Source organism: Hibiscus syriacus, unplaced genomic scaffold, assembly GCF_006381635.1.
Source record: "Hibiscus syriacus cultivar Baekdansim isolate YM2019G1 unplaced genomic scaffold, ASM638163v2 tig00011718_pilon, whole genome shotgun sequence".
Lineage (NCBI taxonomy): Eukaryota > Viridiplantae > Streptophyta > Magnoliopsida > Malvales > Malvaceae > Hibiscus > Hibiscus syriacus.
In genome coordinates, this window is record NW_024062254.1 from 336,410 (window position 1) to 348,729 (window position 12,320).

The window sequence follows — 12,320 nt, forward strand, 5'->3', positions numbered from 1 at the left end:
TCTGTTCAAACTTTATTTAAATTGAAATTAATTGATTGAATCGAAATATTTTAATTAATATAGGTTATTAAGAATAATTCGATCGAAAATTATCTTTTAAGAATTTTAATTGTAAATTAATAAATCGAATCAACTCCTATCAAATAATTGAATTCGATTATCAAATAAGAAATCATTCATCTTGATCGAGGTTAAATGACTTATTTAGCGATCTTAGTGGTAAAATATATTATTGTTCTCCTTAGAGATCATGGGTTTGAACAAATGTGTTTGTAGTAGGTATGGATCGAGGGGGCAGGTGGGGGCAGTCGTCCCCTCTGAAAACTTAAAATTACCATATATTTTAATTTTTTTAATGTACTTCATATTGAAAATATGTTTGGTCCTCATAGAATTTTAGTTCGTCTCTGGAATTTTAGTTCATCCCCCTTAAGTTTAAGTTTGCCCTCCCAATATGAAATCTTGCGTCTGCCCTGATTTATAGGGCACGTGTGTTACCAATAACTACGTAATTTTTTAAATAAATACTATCTTCTAATCATCTCAATCTATTAAAAAAATTGAATTACATCCTTACCCAATACTTTGAAAAGGCTTGAACAAAGATATTAGATTAGGGGGAAAATGGCTTGGGTAGTTTATAATACTATGAGCAAGGCTTGGAATCTAATATTCAAGACTCATATCAGGCCCAACACGTTTTTAATATTTTATTTTATATAATATAATTTACATTATATAAAATTAAATATATTATTGTATAATATTGTATTGTAAACAAATATATTATATAATGTAAAAGAATATGTTATCCATGTTTAAAATTTTAATAAAATAAAAAAGCGTATACATTTTTTTAATCTAGGGTGTTTACAAATGGTAGTATCTGTTCTAAAATTCTCAACCTTTTAACATTAAACGCTCAGATATCCTAAAGTCGTTGGTGCTTGAACCTGATGTTTATAAGAATAACAACCATTCCTTTTAACCATTTAGGTCACTTAATTCGTGTAAATAAATACAATTATTAAATATTAATTAAAATATGATATATTATTTTTATAAAAACATTTATAAAGTGAGATTGAACTAATCATAACATTGGTAAATTCCAACATTGGTAAATGAATTGTTGTTTTTCTTTGAGGTCCCGACTTTGAGCACCAGGAATGTCAGGGTGTGAGCGTTCAATGTCAAATGGTTGAGAGTTATCTTTGAACATATATTGTCTTGTACTTACCTCAGATTAATATAAAAAAATTAAATTGATAACAATTTTGTCATTGCTTTTGAAAAGTGACTTTTAAAAGTGCTATAGAAACAAATTTTTAAAAATTGTTGTTCAAGAGTGCAATTTAAAATTTAATTGTTAGGGATTACTGTTAAAAAGTAAGTTTGAAAAGATAAAAATACCCATTATAGACATTATTTTGTAAATTAAAAATATAACATTTAAATTATATTTACACTTATATATGAATTATATCAATTTCAACTATAATGAATTCCAAAAAATATTATTATATATGAATCATATCAATTTAAACTATAATAAAGATATAAAAACTACAATTAAAAAATAAAAATATATTTTATATAAATCACTATTAATATTTTAATATATAAATACCAAATTTTATTTATTTTAAAATAATTAAAATAAATAATTAAAAGTAATAAATTATTTTTTAAGGATGTTTATTAAATTATTAAAATAAAATGTAAATATATAATTGAGTGAAGCCTATGCATTAATAATAGTAAAAACTATAAATCTGCTTCTAAATACAAAGTTGGAATAAAAAGGCTAGAAATTCTAGCTTTTGCGGTTGGCTTGAAACCACCGTTTCCACCGCATTTTTTCTTTAATTTTTACTCGTTTGACATTAGTTTTACGGTCAATAAATTTGACAATTAAAAAGATTTAATTCGTAGAATTAATTACGAATTGATTAGAATTTAAAATATCAAAAGTATAGGGGTTAAAGGGAGAATTAGACCTTAATAATATTAATAATTAGCTTATTATATCATTTGCGTGATAACATAGACTTGTACAAATAAACATCCAAACCATTAAAAATTGAGTTCAAGAATGAACATGTAACATAAACAACTAAATTAGCCATAATTTGCTGCCACTTGATACATGAAATGACAGTAATTGGAGTAACAAGAGAAAGCCAGCTGCTTCAAGAAACAGAGGAGGTGGAATCAACTTATCACTAGCATTCTCGGTCACTCTTAATAATTTTATGAATAAACAACGTATTTAGTACATAAATTATCAGTTTTAGACTATTTTAATGCCTAAACTATAATTATCATTCTTCAGCATATTCCTCGACCACTCAAGATATCGACTAACTCACCTCATTGGCTCCTAGCACACCATCGATTAGATTTTACCTATATCACTTTAAAACTCGTAAAACTCTACCACAAACTCAAAACTCATGAAACACTAAATCACTCTAATTTATAACATCCATCATCTAATCAGTATGATATCAATATATACAACTCGCTTCCTCCTTCATTTCATCACCATTGAAATTTGGAAGAAGATGTTTCATTATCAAGAAATAAAGAAATCGGTAAGTTTTGAAGTCATTTCATAATCTAAAAAGAAAAATGTCCATTCATGTAGTGATAGGACTCGTAACGGGTCAGATTAGGGTCAGGTTTTTGGTCAACCTGACCTGATCCAAAAATATGTATCCTCCAACTGAATCCAACTCGACCCAAAAATTACATATCCTCCATCCGATCTGACCCTACCAAAAATATATATATCCTCCACCCAACCCGAAATTTTAGAGTATAAATCTGACCCGACCTGACCCGATCCGATATAAAATAAGAATTTAATTAAAATAATATTATTATTTTAAAGAAATTACATTATTATTCCCGGGTTGAATTGAGTTGGAGTTGTTTCACCCTCCACCCGAACCCGACTTGAACTGACCTCACCCCTTATTATTTGGATCAGGTCGGGTCGAAAACCCGTCGTTTTCGGGTTAAATTGTCATCCCTACGTAGTGACAAAAATAGGAATAAATTAAAAGTTAAGCAACTAAATTAAAAAAATTTAGACTTTAATGACCAAAATAAGTGAAATAAAAGTTGAGTGATGGAATTTATAATTTGCCCCTGCTAATCTCACTTCATGCAAAAGACCATAGGAGCTTTTGACTTAATTAGCCCTAAAATTGATAAAGATTTGACACTTGAAAAGGTTTTAGGTCAACATATACCTTCTTCTACACATACGTGGCTAAACAATTCTCCGTTGCTTCACTCAAATTATAACATAGTTAAAGTTAGTTGAACTTCAAAACCAACTCCTTTACCTATAAATCCATACTCCCATCCTCTTTCCCTTTCGATCATCAAACTCCATTTCCATCATCGAAATTCCCTTTGTAATGGAGCTCCGCAAGACACGTTCTCGGCTTGTCCCGGTTCTGGTCGTGGCTTGGACAGCATTGTTGTTGGTGCCCGTTTGTGCGCAGAGTATCACCACGCCGTGCAATCCGTCGGTGCTCGGCACCGGCTTCGCTCCCTGTATGAACTTGCTTACCAATAGCAGTGCCAATGGTTCCTCGCCGACGGCCGATTGTTGTGATTCTCTTAAGAATCTTACTTCCGGTGGCCTGGACTGTTTGTGCCTCCTTCTCACCGGAAGTGTTCCGTTCAGTTTGCCGATCAATAGAACTCTGGCTATTTCTCTTCCTCGAGCTTGTAACATGCCCGGCGTTCCTGTTCAGTGCAGAGGTGAGATATATACATCGAAAACTTGCATTTTACATTGTTTTTGTGACACTCTAACTCCATAATATATACGTAGATACACGAGTTAATACATGTGACAGGGATACTCGAAACAAGTTGGTCTGGTGGAGTGGGATATAAAATATATAATTTCAGGGTCAGATCGGTTTTGGGTGGAAGATTCATATTTTCGAGTCTGGTTCTAACTCGATCCGTTACCATCCATAATCATCCATTCTGAACTCGATTTTTTTTAAAAAAAAAATTGATCTTATAAGATTAATCAAATTAAAACTCGTCGGAATTGAGTATTTTGACCATCCTATTTATGAGATGTCTTTTACAAAATTACAGTCAATAGCTTGAGGATTGAGTACTGTTTTATCTATTTTGACCAATGGAAGTACTCATTTGAGAATTTTCTTGTTTTGCAGCCCCTGCTGGTGTACCTGTGCCTGCCCCAGGTATGGTTAGAGTAACATATCTTGTGAAGATCAAATTATGATTTTTTGGTCTCTTAGTATGGCCAAATTTTGGATTTAATCCTTATACTTTAATTTAACACAAATATATCCTTCTTTTTTGCTAACCTTTAATTTATCCTCCTATTTTTAAAATATCATTACTGAGTATAAATACTAATACTCCAAATTATTTCGATTAAAATGCTGATTAGAAATTTTTTTTTCTTCTCTTTAAGCCATACACATCTAACTCATCATGTTGACATGGATTATGGATACAAGTAGATGTCAAATTAAAATATAAGATTAAATCACATACCTGAGTATAATAGAGGGAGCAGAGCCAAAATTTGACCTTTTGGAAAGAACTTTGAGTTTCCATACTGGCTAATTAGTTAAAAATTATTCATTGGCAGGTCCAAGCTCACTTGCACCCACGCTTTCTCCAGGAGCTGCACCAACTTTGGCCCCAACAGGTTCCATTGTCCCGGAACCAACCGGATCCGCCCGATCACCGGAGTCCGACACCACGCCGACTTTAACTCCACCATCCTCAACTGCCGGTTCCGGAGCCCCGACGGCCACGACAGGGAGCCGCCCTGTACTTGACCCCCAATCATCAGCTGCCGGTCGTTCTTACAGTTTTTCACCATCACTTGTGCTCTTCATATCAGGATTTGTTGTCTTGGAGTACTACTAGAAGCCGATATCTCAATTTATATGTGTTTATTTATGGTTTGTTTGAGCAGTATATTCTTTTAGTGGTGTGAGACCATTATTTTTAGAGCATATTTCGGGTGATTGTTTCTAAATAAACTGATATTTTAATGTATTTATTTGTAAATAAAAGAAACTTGGTTGATTTTATAATTGATTTTCTTAATTCCTTTGGTTAATTCGATGTTCCAAACATGTATATTCCTTTAGGATGCGTTTGGTTCACGGAATGTAAGATTACCAGCGGGAATAGGATTACCGGCGGTAATAAGATTACTGAGAATGTTGTATTTTGTGTTTGGTTCGTTTAGCAGGAATGTAAAATTACAGTGTTTTGTTAAAGAAATAAAAGATTATTGGAATGCATATTTTACCAAATTGTCCTTATTATATATCTGTTTTTTTAACAAGTTGAATTCTACTATAATTAATTTATATATTTTCTTTAAAAATTGTAAATTCATAAAATTTATATATTTTTTTACAAAATTAAAAAGATAAATAGGTTTAATGAAAGGGTAAAATTTTATTTTAACCCTAAACTTCATATAAAATTCTAATTATGGATTTTTTTGTAAATATAAAATAGTTTACGGGTAAATTTGTAATTTAATATTCATAGAATTTGTTTTATTCATCGACAGAATAAGGATAGTTTTGGGGGAAAAAATTATGGGCATTTTAATCAAAAACACCGGTAATCCAATAATACCTAAGAGAATGGGGTATTCACATTCCCGGTAATATACCCCCAAAATACCATTGTTGGTAATAAATGATGACAGGTGAATAAAATTACTGACCAACCAAACGGGAGAATGACATTCCATTCTCCCGGTAATCGAATATGACGTGAACCAAACACGCCCTAATTTAAATAGAAAATCAAGGCCTATGATTCAAATAGATTAGAGAAGAAAATAAGCAAGAAAATTGGAATTTAAATTTCTTTTTCAAATAATAACTTTAATTTATGAATTTATTATGAAAAAAATATTATCTTTTTAAAAATTTTAAATTCAAATAATTACACTTATGAATTATACATAAATTATCAATAATTAAAAAGTATTCTAATCATACAATAGATTTTGAGTAAAATAGATTATTCAATTTTTTGCTAAAACATATAAACATATTAAATATCATGTCTAAAGATTATATTTTCTTAAAAAAATATATAGGATTTTGAACTGCCTCCAGAATTTCCCGTCCGTCCTCTCCGCTCTGTGCCACTTCTCTCCTTCCACTTCCTGTTCCTCTTTTCTTTCGCCTCTGATCATCAACACCCGGTTCTCTTCCACCTCGATCGTCACATCTTCCTTCTTCATCCCCGGGATGTCGGCAGCGATGACGTGGAACCGCGGTGTTTCTTTCCAGTCGGCACGGGCCAATGCCACCGGCTCGGTGGTCTTGGGGACGGCGAGTGGTGTGTTTTCGAGGATTCTAAACGGGTCTTCGGGGATCATCATGTCCCATAGTGACCTTGGGTAGGGCACTAAGACATTCACTTGGCTTGCCATGGTGGTTGCTGCCATTAGGAAAATGAAGGCTCTGGTGAGGTTTTTGAGGGAATTTCTGGTTATGGGAGTTCAGCAATGAAACGAAATTGTTAAGTTGTTGAGGATAATTGAATTTTTTTATATTTATTTGAAATTTGTAATAAAATAATATGTTTTTACTATTAAATTATAAATTTAAAATGTTAAGACATTCCATGAAATTATATTTTATAATGACGAAACTATTATGAAAATAAATGAATAAAAATATAAAATATGATACAACTATATGAATTTAGGAAAATTCTATGACGCTCGACGAACGTATATAAGTACTATTAATTATGAATATCATTAATTTAATTTATAAAAATTTAAAATTTTAAAGGGATTAACGTATAATTATAATTAATTGAAAATTTAAAGGTAAATTATTTAAAATAAAATGTAAACTATACCAGTGACCACCTAATTACTACTTCTTTTTATTTTGATCACCATTTTTGATATTTTGTTAATTAGGTCATTCAACTATTTAAAGGCATTCAATTAAGTCACTCGTCGTTAATATTTAACAGAAAAGCTAATGTAACAGTTAAAATATTTGATATAATGACACATTTGGTTCATGTTACTTATATTTTATCAATTTGTTCTTAATTTTAATAAATTAAAATAAACTTAACGCTCAAATCAAATGGTGCCAAAGTAGTCTTCATTCATCTTATTCTTTCAATTTGTAGGAAAACAAACAAGAAAGAATAAAATAAAACTTACAAAAAATTGATTTCATTTTTGAGAAATTAAAAAAAATTAAATATCAAAAGCTTTGATTTTAAAAAACATCTATATTAAGTAAAATCAAATTTAAACTCTTAAAAATTAATCCAAAACAATTAGATTTTACTTATAATGTGACGAATTAGGTAAAAATAAAATTATAATACTTGGATAACTGACTAATAAAAAATAAATATTTTTAAACAAATGGTCTAAAAATTATTACAAAATAAAATAAAACATCTAATTTAAACTCCTAAAATCATTGAAAGATATAATTTAAACACATGAATTTGTCACACTAATTGTCTTACATGTATTAATGTAAAATATATTATTTTACTTTATTATTAGAAATAATAAAAACTGATAAAAAGAAAAGAAAATTTGTACTGGCATCCATTAAATTGGATTCTTTTTTAATTAACTACTTTGGTATATTTGATTTATTAAAATTATGACCAAATTGATAGAATATACAAGTAACAATGATCAAATGTGTAATTATATCAAATATTTAATTTCCACATCAGTTTTTCTGTTAAATATTAACGATAATTGTTTCAGTTGAATGTATTTAAATAGTTGAGTGACATGATTGAAAAAATTTAAAAAATGATAGTTAAAATAAAAAAGGAATAATAGTTAGGTGGTCACTGGTATAATTTACCTTTTGTTTTAAATAATTTACTTTTAAATTTTAATTTAATTTATAATTATACATTGAGTATTTTCGAAATTTAAATTTTTATAAATCAAATTAATAGTGCTCATCATTAGTAGTGCTAATCAGTACTCGTCGAGTGTTGTAAAACCATCAATAAATTTATTGAAACTTATATTAAACTAATTATTAAAATTAAGGTAAAGTACATAAATAGCCCCTAACTATAGGGTGTTATTTATTGAGTTCTCTTACTATTAAAAGTTATAAAATGATCCCGACTATAAGACATTGCTTTTTTAAGTCTCTTGACTATTAAAAGTTATAAAATGATCATCCGACTATTCATTGTGTTCCAAAATCGTAATTTTTTCGTTAAAAAAATAATAATAATTTGAGTTAAACATTAACCTACTAAATACTATATGATATAATCTAATATCATAATCTTAAACGGTTATCATATCCTAGTAAGTAAATTAACGTCCAACTCAAACTACTATCAATTTTTAACGAAAAAAGACAAATTTGAAACACAATGAATAGTTAGGTGATCATTTTGTAACTTTTAATAGCCGAGAACTAAAAGAAACAACGTCCTATAATTAAGAGACCATTTTATAATTTTTAATAGTTAAAAGACTCAATAAAACAATACTCTATAGTCGGGACCATTTGTATACTTCACCCTAAAATTAATATAAAAAAACCGATAATCGAAGCAAACCAAATTAAAAACAAACAATTCAAAATGTTATAGAAACTTGACCATACCGATATTAACCAATAAGGATTCTATTAGCAATGCATCATTAAATTTAGATGGACACACACAAGAACTCAATGATCTTCCCTGTACCTGGAGGCACACAAATGTTTCCATTCCAAGATAAAAAAAATGTATTATCAAATTTCCAAATCCTTTTCCACTTCGGAACATAATCAAGCCAATTAAACATTGCTTTTAATACTAGTTCTTGCTGTGCCGAGACACATTGTTCCCTATCGGTAAATGCAAATCAAGCATCCAGAACAGAGGAGCAAGTCCACCATAAGTATCTTCAGGCTGAAGCAACCGCAGCATCCTTGACAGATTCACGCCAGGCGTACTCTCTGGCTCCATCTTTGTCGACGATCTTGATGACGAAGTTTGGTGGTGCCACAACCAGTCTTGATCTGATCTCCATTATGCATTTATCGACTAAATCAATCGCTTCTTCCACTGTCATGCCACTGTGGTAGTGCCTGTCCATCATGGAGAGAGAGAAGTAGGACCCATAGCCAAATGCTCCCTTATCAACCTTATGAAGTGTAGCGATGTAGTCGATATAGTACAGAGACGGGCCTGTCTCTTTGTCATAGCCAGCAAGAAGGATGTTCACAGAATATGGATTCTGTGAAAAAAAGGCCGTTGTTAGGAATAGGAGAAACAAGTGCGAAAGAGACCAAATTTAGCATTCTCATGGGCTCATGGCACATTGTAGAGAATTAAAGTTTCTTTCTTGTACATGGATGAATACTTAAGGTGTGATTGAAGGCACTTGAAAGCAACAAGAGTACAACTGAAGATCAAAATTTTAAGTGACAGTTATTGGAATGAGTTTATTACAGTAAAAGGATATGATATACCCACAGCAATGCTCAGGACTAAAATTCTACACATTAGTTCAATTTGGTTGAACAAAGGATTTATACTTGATGCAGTATACTGTTAATGAAAAAGATAATGACACATCATTAAACAAAGTTATCTACAATGTTGTCAAGGGTGCTAGGTGCACTCAAGACACCAAGACACCTCAATATATTCTGAAGCGTCGCTCTCCCGAGTAAAATGGCAAGTATAGATTAAGGTAAAACAGTATAGTTTAAACCTTAAACTGTTAGAGAATTCAAGAACAAAAGACTAGTAAAATAAGTTAAGTCCACATGGGACCTTCTTTTGAATAGTCTTTTTCTGCTTTTCCCAGTTTACTTTATCCCTCTTCTGAGTCTTTTCATTGTCTTTTTGTCTCAAAATATTACACTCTTCTCTCTGAGAAAGCTAAAAAGCAGCAGCTTCTTTTTTTCTCCAGTTTTCAACTTTATTTTTTGGGCTGTCGAGCAATTTCTTCCCTTCTCTTTGTTCATGCACAAAGGAAGGGTCAGCTTCAATGAGGCGAGCTTTTTTCTCGCCTTGATTTGAAACCCAAGGCACGCTGAAGCAGCAAAAGGCAAGCACCTTGACAAACATTGGTGATCTATATTCATTTTTGAAAACTTCTAATGAGATGACATAATTTGACACATTCACAGTGCATGTATATCAACCATAGATGCATCACTTATGAACTCTAAAAGTAAACATATTTCAGAACTAGATGTGCAATATTCCACGACCACAGAGACAAATAAGTGCACTGAACTCCAGTACACAGCAGCTGACCAGAAAAAGAAGAAACAGAGGCACCAAAATGATGAAATGTTTCAAGTCATCAGTGGAACTTCAAAAGGATAATATATTTTCGTGGTATACTTCAAAATTCCAGGACAGTTCAAATCTGATATTCCACTCAAACAACAAGGACCAATGCCATAACGCTTCAAAAGGTTCTCTATCATAAACTACATCCAACTTAATTGAAGAGAGGTAAGATAAGGTCATTGATTCATGCAATAAAAGAATCAACTCTACTTTGAATCATACATCAACCTTACATAGTATTACAACTCTCTAGTTCAACAGAATCTAGGTAAAAAATAACGCAGGAGATCCTAGCCTTGTTTAGAACAATGTAATTGAAGCAAACGTTGTACCAAATTCCAATGCTCACTCTTCATAGATACCACGTTTAATTACTTTGTTTCCACTAAAAGAATACATTTACTAGAATCTCATTCAAGAACGTATGGAATAGGAAACCTCAAGATCTTACCAGTCTAGTAAGTCACACAAATACCCAATACTTCCAAAGAAAACAGCTAAATAACCAAATAAAACCCGAGGCAAGTGAATCCATAACCAGCAACCTCAAGCATCATAAACAAATGCAGTGGTCAAAATTAGTTTCCTTCGGTGAGCAAATGAGGTTTCCAAGCATGTTCAGAATTCTATTTAGGTTAGCTAAGAACTTCATTTACATCACCCGCAGAAAGTAGCAACTATTACCAAGGGATCTCCAAAACTTTGGCCATAAATAGATATTCAGCTCTAAGTATAAAGCATGACAATTAGAACTTAGCAGTCATTAACAACGCTGCATCTCAAGTCCAATTTGTTATTCCGTAGACGGGCAAAGAAGCATGGTAAAGCGCTTTATTGTACAGGGTGATTGCTACAGTTCTAGAAGCAGAAAATCTCCAACTCACCAAACCCTCTCTACAATTTCTACCGAAATTTCAAAAAAACAAAGGTCACCAAAAGTTCAAATTAGTTACAAATCAAAACCTATCAAAACCCTAATAACAAGTAAGCAGATTTAATACCTTCCTTAAGGCAGTGGCAAGCTCACCGCGAGTGAAATTGGCGGCTGCCGCAGTCGTCAAAGGAATACCGTTTCGGAACTGGTACAAAGCCACGTTTTTCTGTATGTACTCCGTGAACTGCACTCTGTTAAGGAGAAAACGAATGTTACATTACTACCTAGATTTACACGGAGTAATACAAAAAAGGAAAGAAAAACAAGAGGGGAAACCTGTCGCCGGGTTCACCGCTGGCGGCGATGAGTTTGTGAGAATCGAGGATCATGATCTTGTCTTCGTTAGATTTGTGGACGAGGATGCTGTGAACAGCCGATGTGTCCGCCACAACGACGGCGAAATCGTTGCCCACTAAACCGAACACGCACTCCATTTTCACTTCGATCTGTTAATTTTTTAGGTTATTTCGATTTTGTTTTGTCTAGTCTTTCTTCTGTATTTAATGGAACTGTCTTGGGGGAGAAGTCGCTCACAGAGTGGCAAAAAGGGGATTTTGGAGAAATACTGGGGGCTATTTAGTCATTGAAAGAACGTGTACCTGGCCGATTAAAGAAATTCAAGGGCCCAAAAGCCAATACCGAACGAGGCATAGAGCCCAAAATAAAAAAACAAATAAGGATTAAATACATTGTAAGTCAGTAAACTATATTCAAACAATCGTTTTGGCTATTGAATTTTTTAAAAATTATAAAATAGTTTTAGAGATAATTTTATAATAGTTCAATAATTTTAAGATTAAAGTATACAAATGGTCCCTTGAATATAGAACAATGCTTTACTGAGTCCCTTGACTATTGAAAGTTACAAAATGATCCCTCGACTATATGACATTACCTTTTCGAGCCCCTCGACTATTAAAAGTTATAAAATGGTCACCGACTATTCATTGTGTTCCAAACTCGTTATTTCTAGTTAAAAAATATGACAATTTGAGCTAGACGCTAACATGTTGACTAA

General features: G+C 31.8%; 3 protein-coding genes across 3 annotated transcripts; 1 reads left to right on the forward strand and 2 right to left on the reverse strand.

Annotated features, from left to right (window-relative positions):
• Nucleotides 1-3,431: 3,431 nt before the first annotated feature.
• Nucleotides 3,432-4,975, forward strand: LOC120204772 (non-specific lipid transfer protein GPI-anchored 19-like). The gene is made up of 3 exons (XM_039204794.1): nucleotides 3,432-3,780; nucleotides 4,212-4,241; nucleotides 4,658-4,975. The coding sequence occupies exons 1-3, from the start codon at nucleotides 3,432-3,434 to the stop codon at nucleotides 4,939-4,941; spliced, it is 663 nt and encodes a 220-aa protein (XP_039060725.1). The 3' UTR covers nucleotides 4,942-4,975.
• A 1,173-nt stretch (nucleotides 4,976-6,148) lies between these two features.
• Nucleotides 6,149-6,582, reverse strand: LOC120204840 (22.0 kDa class IV heat shock protein-like; the record flags this gene model as incomplete). Its single annotated transcript, XM_039204851.1, has 1 exon — nucleotides 6,149-6,582. A coding segment is annotated over exon 1 (348 nt), but the record flags the coding sequence as incomplete, so codon positions are not given.
• A 2,203-nt stretch (nucleotides 6,583-8,785) lies between these two features.
• On the reverse strand, nucleotides 8,786-11,799 carry LOC120204839 (proteasome subunit beta type-2-A-like). The gene is made up of 3 exons (XM_039204850.1): nucleotides 11,579-11,799; nucleotides 11,370-11,493; nucleotides 8,786-9,298 (listed from the first exon to the last, which is right to left on the reverse strand). The coding sequence occupies exons 1-3, from the start codon at nucleotides 11,734-11,736 to the stop codon at nucleotides 8,966-8,968; spliced, it is 615 nt and encodes a 204-aa protein (XP_039060781.1). The 5' UTR covers nucleotides 11,737-11,799; the 3' UTR covers nucleotides 8,786-8,965.
• Between the last annotated feature and the right edge of the window lie 521 nt (nucleotides 11,800-12,320).

Excerpts from the sequence above, each read along its gene's own strand:
- LOC120204839 (XM_039204850.1), bottom strand. The coding sequence starts at position 11,736 with ATGGAGTGCGTGTTCGGTTTAGTGGGCAACGATTTCGCCGTCGTTGTG. Across the intron at positions 11,494-11,578 it reads AGCGGTGAACCCGGCGACAG|AGTGCAGTTCACGGAGTACA; the intron begins GTTTCCCCTCTT and ends TCTCCTTAACAG. Across the intron at positions 9,299-11,369 it reads TTGCCACTGCCTTAAGGAAG|AATCCATATTCTGTGAACAT; the intron begins GTATTAAATCTG and ends TTTTTTTCACAG.
- LOC120204772 (XM_039204794.1), top strand. The coding sequence starts at position 3,432 with ATGGAGCTCCGCAAGACACGTTCTCGGCTTGTCCCGGTTCTGGTCGTG. Across the intron at positions 3,781-4,211 it reads CGTTCCTGTTCAGTGCAGAG|CCCCTGCTGGTGTACCTGTG; the intron begins GTGAGATATATA and ends CTTGTTTTGCAG. Across the intron at positions 4,242-4,657 it reads TGTACCTGTGCCTGCCCCAG|GTCCAAGCTCACTTGCACCC; the intron begins GTATGGTTAGAG and ends ATTCATTGGCAG.